General features: G+C 37.9%; 1 protein-coding gene across 3 annotated transcripts in view; it reads left to right on the forward strand.

Annotated features, from left to right (window-relative positions):
- The window catches only part of LOC124618611 (annexin B10), a 111,529-nt gene extending 108,070 nt beyond the window's left edge, over positions 1-3,459 (forward strand). For all 3 annotated transcript variants that reach the window (XM_047145363.1, XM_047145366.1, XM_047145365.1), the window contains 3 exons: positions 2,530-2,703; positions 2,779-2,960; positions 3,156-3,459. In XM_047145363.1, coding sequence (XP_047001319.1) covers positions 2,530-2,703; positions 2,779-2,960; positions 3,156-3,212 — 413 coding nt within the window. In that variant the 3' untranslated portion in view covers positions 3,213-3,459. The remainder of the gene's footprint in view (positions 1-2,529; positions 2,704-2,778; positions 2,961-3,155) is intronic.
- The last annotated feature ends 10,112 nt before the right edge of the window (positions 3,460-13,571 follow it).

The following is a 13,571-nucleotide window of genomic DNA, read 5'->3' on the forward strand; positions in this document are numbered from 1 at the left end:
ATTTCTCTCACCAGCTACAAGCTGTGTTTGCAAAGTGATGGAATGTACGATACATGGCTAGTTGGTATGGTGATAAGTCTCCCAGTCTACTAACCACTGTAAAACTTTGATTTCATGCATACTGTTCTGCAGTTGACCACCTCTTCACTTTGTCAACCCTTATCATAAACAGTTTTCTGTGGAAATACCAGACACCGGCCATGTTTTTGATTTGAAGAAGCCTAAAACGTGCTGGAGGATTTGTATCCCCTGTTCTCTATAAACATGGGGCTTCTGAGACTGCCTGCCCCCATCATTTCCCTCAGGAATTTTTAAAGACAGTTTTCAGGGTGTGTCGGTTCAGCCTTGTCAGACACCTTTATATAGGAGAACAGGGGGCCTTAAGGCTGCGTCCTGAGTGTTGTCCTCTTTGCTATAGCCATCAACAGTAGTTTTTGCTTTTCCACTGGTAAAACTGTTTGTGTGAATAACATAATTATCAAAGTTGATCATGTGGCAGTGCAAATGAATCAATGCTATTTTTGCCAGTTCAGAAAACAAACATGGGAAAAGTATCTTTAGTCACACTGTGGAAGAAATTAAAATTTGTGCTGCCACATGTAGTACATTCTTACCACCAAGCGAAGTAGCACAGTGAACTCACATTCGAGAGTACAAATTTCCCTACAAATCACTCTAGGCAATTGATGCATGTTCCTTTGAAAGGACACAGCTGATTTCCTTCCCCCTCCTTGAAACCGAGATTCTGCTCCATTCTAGTGACCTCATTGTCAACAGAGCATTAAATGTGAATCTACCTTCCTTCCTTCACATTGGTTGTTCATTTTGTGTGTTCAACATGTTTATCTAAGTTATTAACAATTTCATTGTTTATCTTTATACCAACAATGAGTATATTAGACAAGTTTCCCGGTATCCATCAACCAATCAATAAGTCATGCTGGGAAGACTTCAGAAATCATATCATTTCAAATTTTGGTCATTATTTGATCTATCTTGTTGATAGTTGCACATTATAAGATGCAACTGAACTCGGGCTCGTTTAATACCTATTTTTCACGTGGCTCATCTGTAAAGGGGGTTGGTAGTAAACAGTTGCATTTGTGCGCCTATTATTGAGTCTGATATTGGCTGGCTTTTGAAGAGCAGTGAATTGAACTATACACGTTCAGATTGAAACTTATTTATTCAAAAGAAACACTTTAACGTTGTGGCCATGCATTTTTAAGTTCACAAATAATAATCGGTGCAATTCGTACACTGTTTGTCTCACACACACTTTCACTTTGTTCCTTCGCATACCCTGGCGTCCATGCTTGCACTCGCGGCACTTTGCCGCTCCAAACTCACCACAACAACGGCCAACGACAAAAGACCACGATTTTCCCGCTCATATCCACAGTCCTGAGTCGGGTCATATAACACTACAGTAGTCAAAATAATCGCTAAACATGGCCACAATTCGTTTACAATATTTTATAATATTTAAATACTTAAATCTAAATGCATTATATAATTTTACAAATTATCACCACACTTATATAATTCGTTGCAATTAAAAGAAAACCAAAACACTATCCAATGGAACTACAACGTCCATCAAAACACAAAACAAGTATTTTCTGGTCTATTTTGCCCAGCATATTATCTCTGCTGCTGTGCTTTAAATTTTAAATTACTTGAAAGAGTGCCATATTATCCCCTGTTACCTTAAAAGATTATGTAATTTCAAGTGAGTTTGTCTGTTTGCTAGATGGTGTCAGAAAAAGCATGATGCAACATGCCAACAAGTGTGTAAACATAGGAGTTTCTCAGAACTTTGTCACACAGCTAATGTGCCACATATATACTGCTCATTAACTGGGTGTGAAGTTGTTTAAAGAGTTGAATATCTATTTTACTTTCCCCTCTCGCAGACTGTTGTGAAACCAAATCGTCAATGTTCATAAAGTTTGACAAATAACAGATATGGCACATAGAACATGGAGTGCTCCACATTCATCTGAAAGTGGCGTGGCATGCCATATGTGATATTGTCGTGTCAGTCCAGTAAGCAGTGCCACATTAAATTGTGTGTTCCTTCGGAAGTTGCAAGCTAGATGCATGCTTAATGTTCCAACATACCATGTCACTCTGGTGGACATCCTGCCGAAAGGAGTCATGATGCAGCAAAGATGTTCATCCTACTGGTATCACCTGATGACAATTGTGTTTTGAAAATTACTGCACTCGGGTGGTCTCCTGAAAGCAATGCAAACTTTAATCTACTACAGTTACAAAATTTTGTAATCATGTATCAGTTGAATTAGCGTAACAAAATACCAACATCCATAAGTACTACTTCCTCTACCTATTACGTAGTTTGAGTGTGTGCCATTACCTTCACAATTTCTCATTGTCATGTAGTCAGACAGCAGATGCCCAACAAAATGCATTTCCTATAGGTGGTCTTTTGTGAGTTTGTGTTGTAGACAATTCTATTGACACATGAAGTAAGACTATGTTAAAATAATTTTTCCCTTGATGTAGGAGAGCTAAAGCTTGGGACAGATGAAGAGGTCTTCAATCGGATTATGGCCCATGAGAGCTTTGCCCAACTACGGCTAATATTTGAAGAGTACAAAAACATTTCCGGCCGCACAATTGAACAGGCTCTGGAGTCTGAGCTTTCAGGAGAATTGCTGCTTGCTATGATGGCTTTAGGTAATTTATATTATATTTTGTCAAATGTGTAACTTGATTATATTTTGTAACTAATTTTGGATCCTGACTTTCTAGTGGAATGCGTGCAAAGTCCTGCTGCATATTTTGCAAAACGCTTGCACAATGCTCTTGCTGGAGCAGGCACGGACGATAAAACATTGATAAGAATTATTGTCTCTCGTAGTGAAATTGATCTTGGAACCATAAAGAAAGAATATGAAAGAATTTATGATAAAACACTGGAAAGTGCAGTGAAGGTATGATTTCTGTATTGTTTAAACATTTTTTGTCTCAAACTATTGGAGGCAGCCAACAACTTGGTTACAAACTAGTTCTGTGAAAAATATTTGGTGTTATGGATTTCCAGATTTCATCGTATTTGTAATTTACAGAAATTTTTCTCTTAATTTTTGAATTGCTGCTGACTTAGATGTTGATCTTCTTTATTACAGAGTGACACTTCTGGTGATTACAAGAGGGCTCTTGTGGCTTTGATTGGGGGACCATGAAGATAATATAGTGTAAGCAACATGTTTTGTAAAAAATTTTGAACTTCTCATGATCTGTGTGTTCATTATTAGTTGTAGTTGCCAAGAGTGAGGCTGTCTTGCACTGTGTGCAGTTTACTATGCTTTTTTGTGGTAAATCTCTGAATGTGTACCAAAGAAATGTATCAGATGAACTGTTAAATGAAAAAATGTTTTAAAAGTTCTTGTTTCCAGTCAAAGGCAAAATAAATTTTTCATTTTGCTTAAATGGGCTTTCATTATAATGAATACCCAGTTTCAGATCTTTATCACGACGAAATACTACATTACAACGGGAGAGTTAGAAAATTACTTCACTTTTGCATGTACATTTTGTAAAAGAGTGTAATTTTATTATTTTGTAATATGTATTAATCATCATAAATGTGAACTTGAATCTCTTGGTGAACAAACAGGAAATTCCTTCTAATGAGTTTCTTCAGAACACTTTTGAAACTGACTGCATGTTCAACATTATAGACTCCAAATATTCAAAGATTTTTCTGATGTGATGTATCATCCGATGCCAGTGGCCTTTCTAAATGTGATACTGGAACACAGGTTAATCAGAATAACTTACGGATTTTTGTTTTCTGTGTTTGTGACGTAGAATATGCAGCAGTGTTCTGCGACTGCAGTAAAGTGACAGAGTCTTTACTATGGTAGTAAATCATCGGAGACTTCATGAAATGGGAGGTCACACACAACCTGCTTACTTGGGTTCAATGTGTGAAGAGTGCAACTAAAAATACGACAATATTTTCAGATAATTTGGGTCACCCTGTAGATGGAAAAGTGTTGGGGTGATAGTCTCTTGGACAAATCAGTATATTGACACTGTAAAAATGCATTTTATTTGTGCAAGAGGTGCAAGGCTGAGTTAGCTAATTGAATTAAAGCCCTTTGTCAAATTATGACATTTGGGTGGACTGTATAAAGCAAAGCAAAATTGCCTCTGAAATATGGGATTTGAAATGCTTTGAAATTGATGTATATAAATGACCATGGGACTTCAGGTTTTTTTTTTAATGTTGGCTGCCATAAGACTCGTGGGAAAGAAAACCAATTGCCTTACAGCATTTGGAAATTTTACTGAACATTTTGTAACCAACTGTAAAACATGCTGCTCGTTTGGAGATAATGTTAGCATTAACTGGTGCAAATTTGCGTAAAATTTTCTGTATCTCCAAAGAATGGGATAAAAAACATGCTTTAATTGACCGGAAACTTTCATACCAGAAACTTGTAAATTTATTCAAGTAGAGCCCGAAGGGCCTTACAAAGCAAGCAATAAAAGACTAACGTTGAAGGAATGATATTACCAGTTAGACAACATAATGGTATAGCTAATAATTCGTTTAACAAAGCCTCTCCTCTCAAAACTGACTAAAATCCATAAGTTGAACTTTATGGTGATTAGTTACTTATCATGTAGTTTGTATCTGAAATATGTGAAGTCTAGAGTCTTACCGCTCCAGAAAAAGAATTAGTTTTTGACGACATGCAGGAGAGAATTCCAGATTGAAGTTCTCCTTTTTATCTGTCATTTACACTACAGTGAAATTCTAAGAATCAATGAGGGTAAGATGGAGACACACATGAAACCAAATGAAGTACTGCAACACACAGAAGTGAGGTAGGCAATGTTGCAAGGAAAGGAATTAATGAAACTTCCTGGTAGATTAAAACTGTGTGCTGGACCAAGACTCGAACTTGGGACCTATGCCTTTCGCGGGCAAGTGCTCTACCAGCTGAGCTACTCAAGCACGACTCGCGCCCCATCCTCACAGCATTACTTCTGCCAGTACCTTGTCTCCTACCTTCCAAACTTTACAGAAGCTCTCCTGCAAACCTAGCAGAATTAGCACAACTGAAAGAAAGCCTATTGCTGAGACATGGCTTAGCCACAGCCTGAGTGATGTTTCCAGAGTGAGATTTTCACTCTGCAGTGGAGTGTGCGCTGATATGAAACTTCATGGCAGCCCAGGCTGTGGCTGTGGCATAATATCCTTTCTTTCAGGAGTGCTAGTTCTGCTAGGTTTGCAGGAGAGCTTCTGTAAAGTTTGGAAGGTAGGAGATGAGGTACTGGCAGAAGTAATGCTGTGAGGATGGGGCGCGAGTCGTGCTTGAGTAGCTCAGCTGGTAGAGCACTTGCCCGCGAAAGGCAAAGGTCCCGAGTTCAAGTCTCGGTCCTGCACACAGTTTTAATCTGCCAGGAAGTTTCATATCAGTGCACACTCCGGTGTAGAGTGAAAATCTCATTCTGGAAAGGAATTAATGATACAATACAAAAGTGATTCATGTGGTGCCCATGTTTCCAACGTACTTAGACCAGCGAGACACTTCAGTGCTAAAACGACTGGTTCAGAGAATATGTAGGGCTTTTTACTGAATAATTAAGAGCTCATTTGACAACTGCTGTGATTATCAATTACTGTTAGTTATACTCTTCATCACGCATTTTGTAAAGTAAGGGGAGTGATGGAGTTTGTTAGCATAACATGTTTCCCCAACAATGACATTTCATTTAAAATTTGATGTTGTTTATTCAGAAACATTGAATGCATATCAAGGGCTTGGCGGGAACTGCTCCTACATGTTAGGCAATGAAAAAAGGTAGGTTAGTTTAAAGCACAAGGTAAGTAGGAAAAGATGAAGACTGAAATCAGCTGTCTCCTTTAAGAAACCGTACCAATGTTTCACTTCACTGCATTAGGAGAAACACAGAAAATATAAAATTTTCATGGCCAAAATAAAATTAAAATTCACTGTCTTGAATGCAAATGCTTTAATCACTTCCCAACTCATTCAGTATAAAATGCATTATAGGATACTGATAGTCATAGTCCATGAATCAGTTTCAGTGGAGAAGATGAAAATATAACAAAAAATTACACAATTTTTCAAAACATACTGAAAGTTCTGTGCAGACAGCATGGTATATTTTACTGCCCTACCATGCACAGGGAGTTGGCAAACATTTTTGCTGAAGAGCCAACACTGGCATTGTGAGCAGCACCTTGGGCCGCAAATGTACCAGTCTCATAAAACACACAACTTATGAGCCCCCCCCCCTCCCTTCCCCTCCCCCCCCCCCCCCCAAAATAGACTAGCTATGGTTAAGGTTGTCTTAAGTTGGCCCCCTGGCCACCAAGTAGTGATTAGAAATTCACATCATTTGGAACTCTCTTCCCTGTTTAATTGCTGCCATCCTCAGCAACCCCAAAGTTCTGACACTGTAATTGCCTGACTGTGTTATGTTGTCTGTGCAAGTGGGGATAATTCATTAACAGTAGTAATTGTGCTTGTATTTAAATGCATTATGCGAAGTGACAATCGCAGATGTTTACTAAATGTTTACAATGTCATTTTTCTTCTACTTGCTGTGATGTACAAGGGTGTGCCGAAAAGTAATGATTCTAAATTTATGTGAAAACTCTCCTAGCTTTTCTAAATAAAACCAACTTTATTAATATTCTGCATTTTTATTCTTGTTATCTACAGATTTATTTCTCAAAAATTATTGTGCTAACCAACACATTTCTCCCAACAAAAGATCAATATGTTGATAACTGTCAGTGTAAAATGTTTGACTTTGTTGATAGTGCCACAATCTCACCTGTGCTTCACAACTATCAAAGTTAAGTCCATGAAGATGTTCTTTGTTTTGAATGGTGCCAAGGCAGGACTGTATGGAGGATGATCAATTACAGTGAACTGGAGGCATTGGACTGTTGCAGTATTTGTGTGCGGTCTGGCATTGTAATGCTGACATAGATCATGCTTAATGTGTAGACTAAATCTTCAAATTCATGCTTCGTATTCTGAGGGTTTCTCAGTATCTGCAGTGATTGCTTATACATGCTCTCATAGTATGCTAGAGTTGTGTTAATGTTAGCTGATTATCTGAGGGTTTCGTCAACCTGGTTCCAATGCATCTTCTCACTTGTTATATGGGATTTTCCATTCAGAGGTTCATCACATAAATCGATGTTAGTGCCACCATTTCCTTAATTACAAGCACAATCAATCCGTAACATATTACTGATGTCGATACAATCACCATTGTACACAAATACCATTGTTCTGTCAATTAGAGGCTACAGTTTTCTGTAGTTAGAAACTGTTACAGCAAGCTGTTTCTCACACACTAGCATACTTGTTACACACTACAAATTGGAGCCATTTAGTGGAAGAAGGTTGCAATTTGCGTCAGTGAAGTGGGAGAGTTGACCAAGTAATATTGTTGCAAAAGAGGCTGAGTAGTGTGGTCACTATGGTGTGGTGGCTGTGATGCTGGACTGTTGCTTGGAGGATCGTGAGTTCAAAACTCACATTGACTGTAAAATTTTAATTTCTATATTCGATTACAGTACATTCTAGTATCTACAAATGTCAAGAATACTATACTGGAATATTCTGTAACTGTATGTACACTGTGTGTTCTGGCTGGAGGCAGTTCGCTCCACACTCTTGTATGTGCGAGTGCTGAATAAACCTTTGTTACATGAAGTTAGTGTTGGTCATTCATCGAATTACACCTTCCTCTATGTGACGATATGCATGTAAAACCTCAACTGATACTGAAAACAGAATAATGGTTCAGAGGCATTTCTTTCCTGCATGCCCTCGTGGTAATTGATGCACCGTTAAGCCTGTTCCTGAACTTTTTAATTGCAGTATAATAAAAAAATCTTGGTTCAGACAAATATGTAATGGTGACTGGAGCTAAAACAATAACTACTTGTTTGATAAACTTAAATTTTTCTTATAAATCTGCCCAGAAACTACATAATGGTTGATCTTCATGCTTTTGCTTGGAATCAGTCCTTCTTTAATTCACTTTGTTCATCAGTCCATCCGTCTCTTGCTTTGAAGCCTGCTGGTTTAGCAGCAAATCGACATTGACACCAGGAATTGTCCTCACTAATGTTAGAAAAATGTTGCAGAAGAGCTTTCACAAAGTTATGGAAGTGCTATGTAAATAGCTTAGATGCTTCATCTATTTTAAAATATTCAGCCAAACTATCATGTAAAGTGCGAAAGCAATTGTTTCGTTGGACTGAAGGAATCCAAAATTTCTATTTTCAGTCAAAAGATGCAATTTCATATCGTAAGACTCTTCCCTTGCAGTGACAAGTTAACTTGCTGCACTTCGTAAAAATACCTTCCAGTTATGCCAAGTTTTATCAGCCATAAAGGCTTTCTTAAAAACTCAATTAAATGTTGAACAGAACAGTTTTGCGTATTAAAGCACCGCAGTAACTCATTATGAAATTCATGAAACCCCAATAGCACTTTCCATCTGGATAACCATCTCACTTCCATATGTAGTAAAAGTGCAATGTGTTTGCTACCAGTTTCATCACAGTTTGCAACAATCTGGATTGCAGTCATTGATAGTCTATGGCTACTAATTTTTCTTCTCCAATAGAATAAGGTTCACCATTAAGTAAAATACAGGTAAGATTCTTTGGCTTCATTTTCAATTTTTGCAGAAGTAATTATTTGATGTTGAGATTTTTCAGTTGAATCTTACTGTCCCTTAAAAAAAAAGAATATATTTCCCTTTGTGATCAAGAATGTTGAAAATGTCAGTGTTAAGACAGTTTTGAAGCTAGACCTACAAAAATTGGTATCTGATTTCTCACTCAGAAGTAAAAAATAATTGTTTCAGCGTTTTTGCAAGTTCAATCATTAAGGGAGTAAAGCAATGGGCGAAAATTTTTTTGAAGATAAATCATTATTAAAGAACTACTGAAGCATGTTTAAAGCTACATCTATGAAAAATGGTATTTGACTTCTGAGTTAGAAATAATAAAATATCTGAAACTTGCTGACATTAAAACCGTGTGCTAGACAGAGACTCGAACTCGGGACCTTTGGCTTTCACGGGCAACTGCTGAGCTACGCAGCTGCAAGTTTCTGTGAAGTACTGTCAGAATTGAAGCTGTGATGATGGATCGTGAGTCATGCTTGGGTAGCTCAGTTGGTAGAGCACTTGCCCGCGAATGGCAAAGGTCCTGAGTTCGAGTTTCGGTCCAGCAAACAGTTTTAATCAGCCAGGAAGTTTCATATCAGCACACACTCCACTGCAGAGTAAAAATCTCATTCTGGACTAGAATATGTTTCATTGTTTTCGGAAATTCTATCCATAAAGGGGTGAAATAGGGGTTGAAAATTTTTAAGAAAAGTTTCGCTATATTAAAATTTTTTAAATCTAAATATATGAAAATTGGAGTTTGTCACCAATTAGATATAAAGAAATATGTATTAGGGGATGCAAGTTTAGATAGAAATCTCACCAGAAGCATGCAAAATGCAACCTTGGATTCCTGCTAAAAGTATCACATTTTGGTCAAAAGTGCACTCTGAAAAGACCATGCATCTTTGGCCTTCATTGATATGAAAAGTTTAGTATGTGTTGCAACTTGTAAACATCATAAAAAGTTGATCAAGTAAAACAAAAAATCTTGTACACCATACAGTTTACGTGAAGGAAGCAGCGGCCGCTAAGCTAGTGTTCTATAAGCAGTGAAATGACTTATAGTTTCGTTGTCTGCCGACGACACAATTGTGCTACACATACCAGCTGGATTGGTTTCTTGAAAGTTACCATAGCTATGTCATTTGCCAGTGAAGACTGGATAGACAACACCACTGTTAAAAGTTTAAGATTATACGAGCATTACAATACAAGAACAAATTAGTATAAGTGTGTCTAATAACACAGAACAAATTTGCATTAGTATAGTATACTACTTAATGACATACAGAATGAGAAATTAACGAGTACATGGTAACTACATTTCATATGACAGAACATTATTTAGAGTGTTCAGTTTGCTGTTTCACTGACCAAGAACTCATTTAAACTTTAAAATGGCTCTAGCATAGGTTGCATTGCAGAGACATTCTTGTTGAAATGTGATGCTTATCCGCAATAATGATTATGAAATGAGTTATGTGCCAGCTGTTGTCACTCAACTATTCAATGAGTAGAAAATGGATGACGTCTTTAAGATCAGTTTCATGCATAGGCACCCATACCTAGGGGCAAGGGGGGCAGTGCCACCCCCCCCCCCTCCCACCCCTCCCCTCAGACCCCCTCTACCCCTTCCTAGTTTTCAGTGAAAGGAAATAAATATACTGTAGTCAGGTTTTTTCATGCAAGAAATTGATTTAAAAGCTGGTATTACCTACAGGTGGCTAAATGCAAAATATTTTTGTGTAGCATTATTTATGTACTTCCTTTTTTGAGTTCGTGTTCTAAAGTGCGCACAGATGCAGCGCTCTTGATGGGTCATTCCTTTTCCCCTGCCATTTCCAAGGCCCTGCAGCAACATGATGCATGCGTTCATTGTTTGGCAAAACAGCCTTTCCATTATAGGGCTATAGTTCCCAATGTCTGATCTGGACTTAGTTTAGTGTATTCCCTCAGTGCAAATAACTTTTAAATTATTGTAAATAAATCGATGAAAAGTGTAAGCATTAAAGCATTATTGTTATTCTGTAGTGGTGCTCAGTTTTACTGTTTCGTTGGATTGGCTCTAAGTATTTAGTTTTTCAGGTGAGTGGACCATAACACGTGTTCCTGATAAAGACACAAAATTCTTAAGGCAGTTTACGTCCTCAGGTTAGAGATCACCTGAAATGGATTACTATTACTTAAGTGTGAAGTTAAGTTCCGTTGTACTTATTTCAGAGATTGATATGAGGAATTTCTTTGGACGGAAAGTTGTTTCTACTAAACAGACGGGATATGCATGAGTCATTAAAAGTTGCAGGTCCAGTACCTTTGTAATTGCATCCCACAACTACTTCTAGTTTATCAACAACCCAAGTTAGCTTCACGTTATCTGTCAAAGAATCTCTCCCATTACCAGTTGTCAGAAGTGTCTTTGCCACAATGTTCTTGCAGCATTAGTATTAAATCTTCTGGTGTCGCTACTCTTGACATTACTGAGTGGGATGACGTCAACTCATTAACTTAAGTTTTTGTCAACAAGCCAAGGGAGCTACATTCAGTAGCAGTTAACCAGTTTTGATTTAGGCAAATCCATAAACCATTCACTGCCAGACAGTCAAGTATCAGTTGCCAACAAACTTGTGTGCTCTAAATTCGTCTCATGATTTCAAAGGACATGGATGATAGACTAAAAATGCCTTTTCAAAGAAACTTGGCTAGAAAGGTACTCATGGCTACTATGCTCACCCAAGTCGAATGGAGGACTTTTAAGTTTTGTACTTGTTTTCCCTCCAAGCCAGCTTTGGAAAGAATAATATTGCTTTTATAACAAAGGCTCGCCAATATTGCACACTCTTTCATGATGCTAGAGACCATGAAAAGAGCGGTTGGAGTCTCGAATGTGCAAATAAGACTGTAGGCTTTTGCGTCTGTACAAAATGAGAGAGAAAAATGTGATTCAACAGTTAGTGGGATCTCAGAGCTTGTAAATACCAACAGAAAAGAACTGAAATCAATTCTTGCTGCTTTAATACTTTGTTGTACTCAAGGCATATCCATTAGAGGAAGGAGTTCAACTGAAGGAAATTTTTTTATATTTACTTTTGTTACAGCATGGGTGACAGCAGAAATTGCCTGTTCAGAACTGTTGTCTTTTCTCGAAATGTGTCCCAACCACCTGCAGAAGTCTTATAAAATCGTCGGGAGTCATTGGCAGGAAATTTCTGGATCCCATTCCATACTCAAGATCATTGGTGTTTCCTTGTTGAAGAAACTCAGATACACGCTTATGTAAAATTTCAAGGTGTCCTAAAAGAAAACGCATCCAAACGCTCGGCGTCATTTGTTGTGCCGACATGTGAACAGTGATCAGCATCGCACTGTCAGGGCCGATAGAGCCCTGTCGCATTGCATGGAGCTGCTGTTCCAGATAGGTCTACCAGAGGGCAATGGCATCATTTTCACAGCTTGTTGGACAGTAACGCATCGTCTACACGAAATACGTACAAATTAATCTGCACAAACCTTCCTCATTTATCATTCAAACTATTAAAGAAAACCCTACAGTAGTTCCTGAGACTAGCCTGTACAGACAGGCAGAACCGAAAAATATATAAAGCAAGAGACATGTATACTCTATGCCACCACTCCTCTACTACCACTACTACCACCACCACCACCACCACAACCACAAATTATCATATGGGCGCCCTTGATTTCACGTGCAGGCAGGCAGCATGTAACGCTGTTTGATTGTACAGGTTCAAGGATGTCGTCATGATTTTGTCGGGGGGAGAGTTATTTAGCAGAATCTTAAAAGGGTTCCTGTTTCTCATTTGCTCTGAAAAAAATTTTTTAAAGTTTTATGTATATAATTTGCTTAAGAGGGTCTTTATACAAATAGTATTTGGTCTATAAAACATACACAAGTGCAGAAGAAACATGTGCAAACTAAATTATAAACAAAAGTGCATGTATGAATTTAAGGAGAAAGATAGGAAACAAGTCTTTTGTAAACATACACTCTGATCATCTTGAATGTGGATTAGTGAAAATATTACATGAAGATCAGAGTGTAAATGCTTGTAGGTAAGTGAAACTAGGAGCACCTATGTTAGAAATAAAATAAAAAAGGAAAAGCTGGGACAACATCAAATGCAAATACATGTATATAGTTATAGTGGGAGATGTCAACGATGTTTATAGGAATGATTTGTCTGGTGCTGTTCAAAACATGATGATAGTATTACAGTCTAATAAGAGCAAAAGTACAATTTTCATTGGAATACCACATAGATAGGACCTCACACATGACTCCTGTGTAAGTAAAGGAATTAATAAGGGCAACACACAGATTGAGATGTGCAAAACATATAAAAAGTTTCTACCTGTTGACTACCTGCAGAGACTGTTTCACAAGGCATGGACTGCACCTAAATGGAAATGGTAAGAAACTTCTCACCTATAAGATTCTGGAAATATTGACTGCAGCTAGCAGAAGAAGAAATAGTGTCTAAAACAGCAGAACCAACTCTTGCAGAATGCCAACCAGAAACAATAACACAGCAGTCATCACCAATTACAGCTGCAGAACCATCACCAGTGGCAGTGAAGTCAGCATCAATTGAAGCAAAACTATTATCATCAAAAGCAGCAGCAACAACAGAAAAATCACCATCCCAATCAACAGCAGAACCACAGCTGCCATTGGTAACAGCAGCAGATCCACATTCACGTGTGACAGCAGCTACCCCAGAATCATTATCAGCAACACTGGCAGAAGTAATAGCAGCCACTTGTCCCCTTAACAAAAGAAGAATTTCACCACCATGCCATCTGAAAGATATTTTTAATAGAAACTGGTATGACGAAAA

This window comes from Schistocerca americana, chromosome 1 (genome assembly GCF_021461395.2).
Source record: "Schistocerca americana isolate TAMUIC-IGC-003095 chromosome 1, iqSchAmer2.1, whole genome shotgun sequence".
Classification (NCBI taxonomy): Eukaryota; Metazoa; Arthropoda; class Insecta; order Orthoptera; family Acrididae; genus Schistocerca; species Schistocerca americana.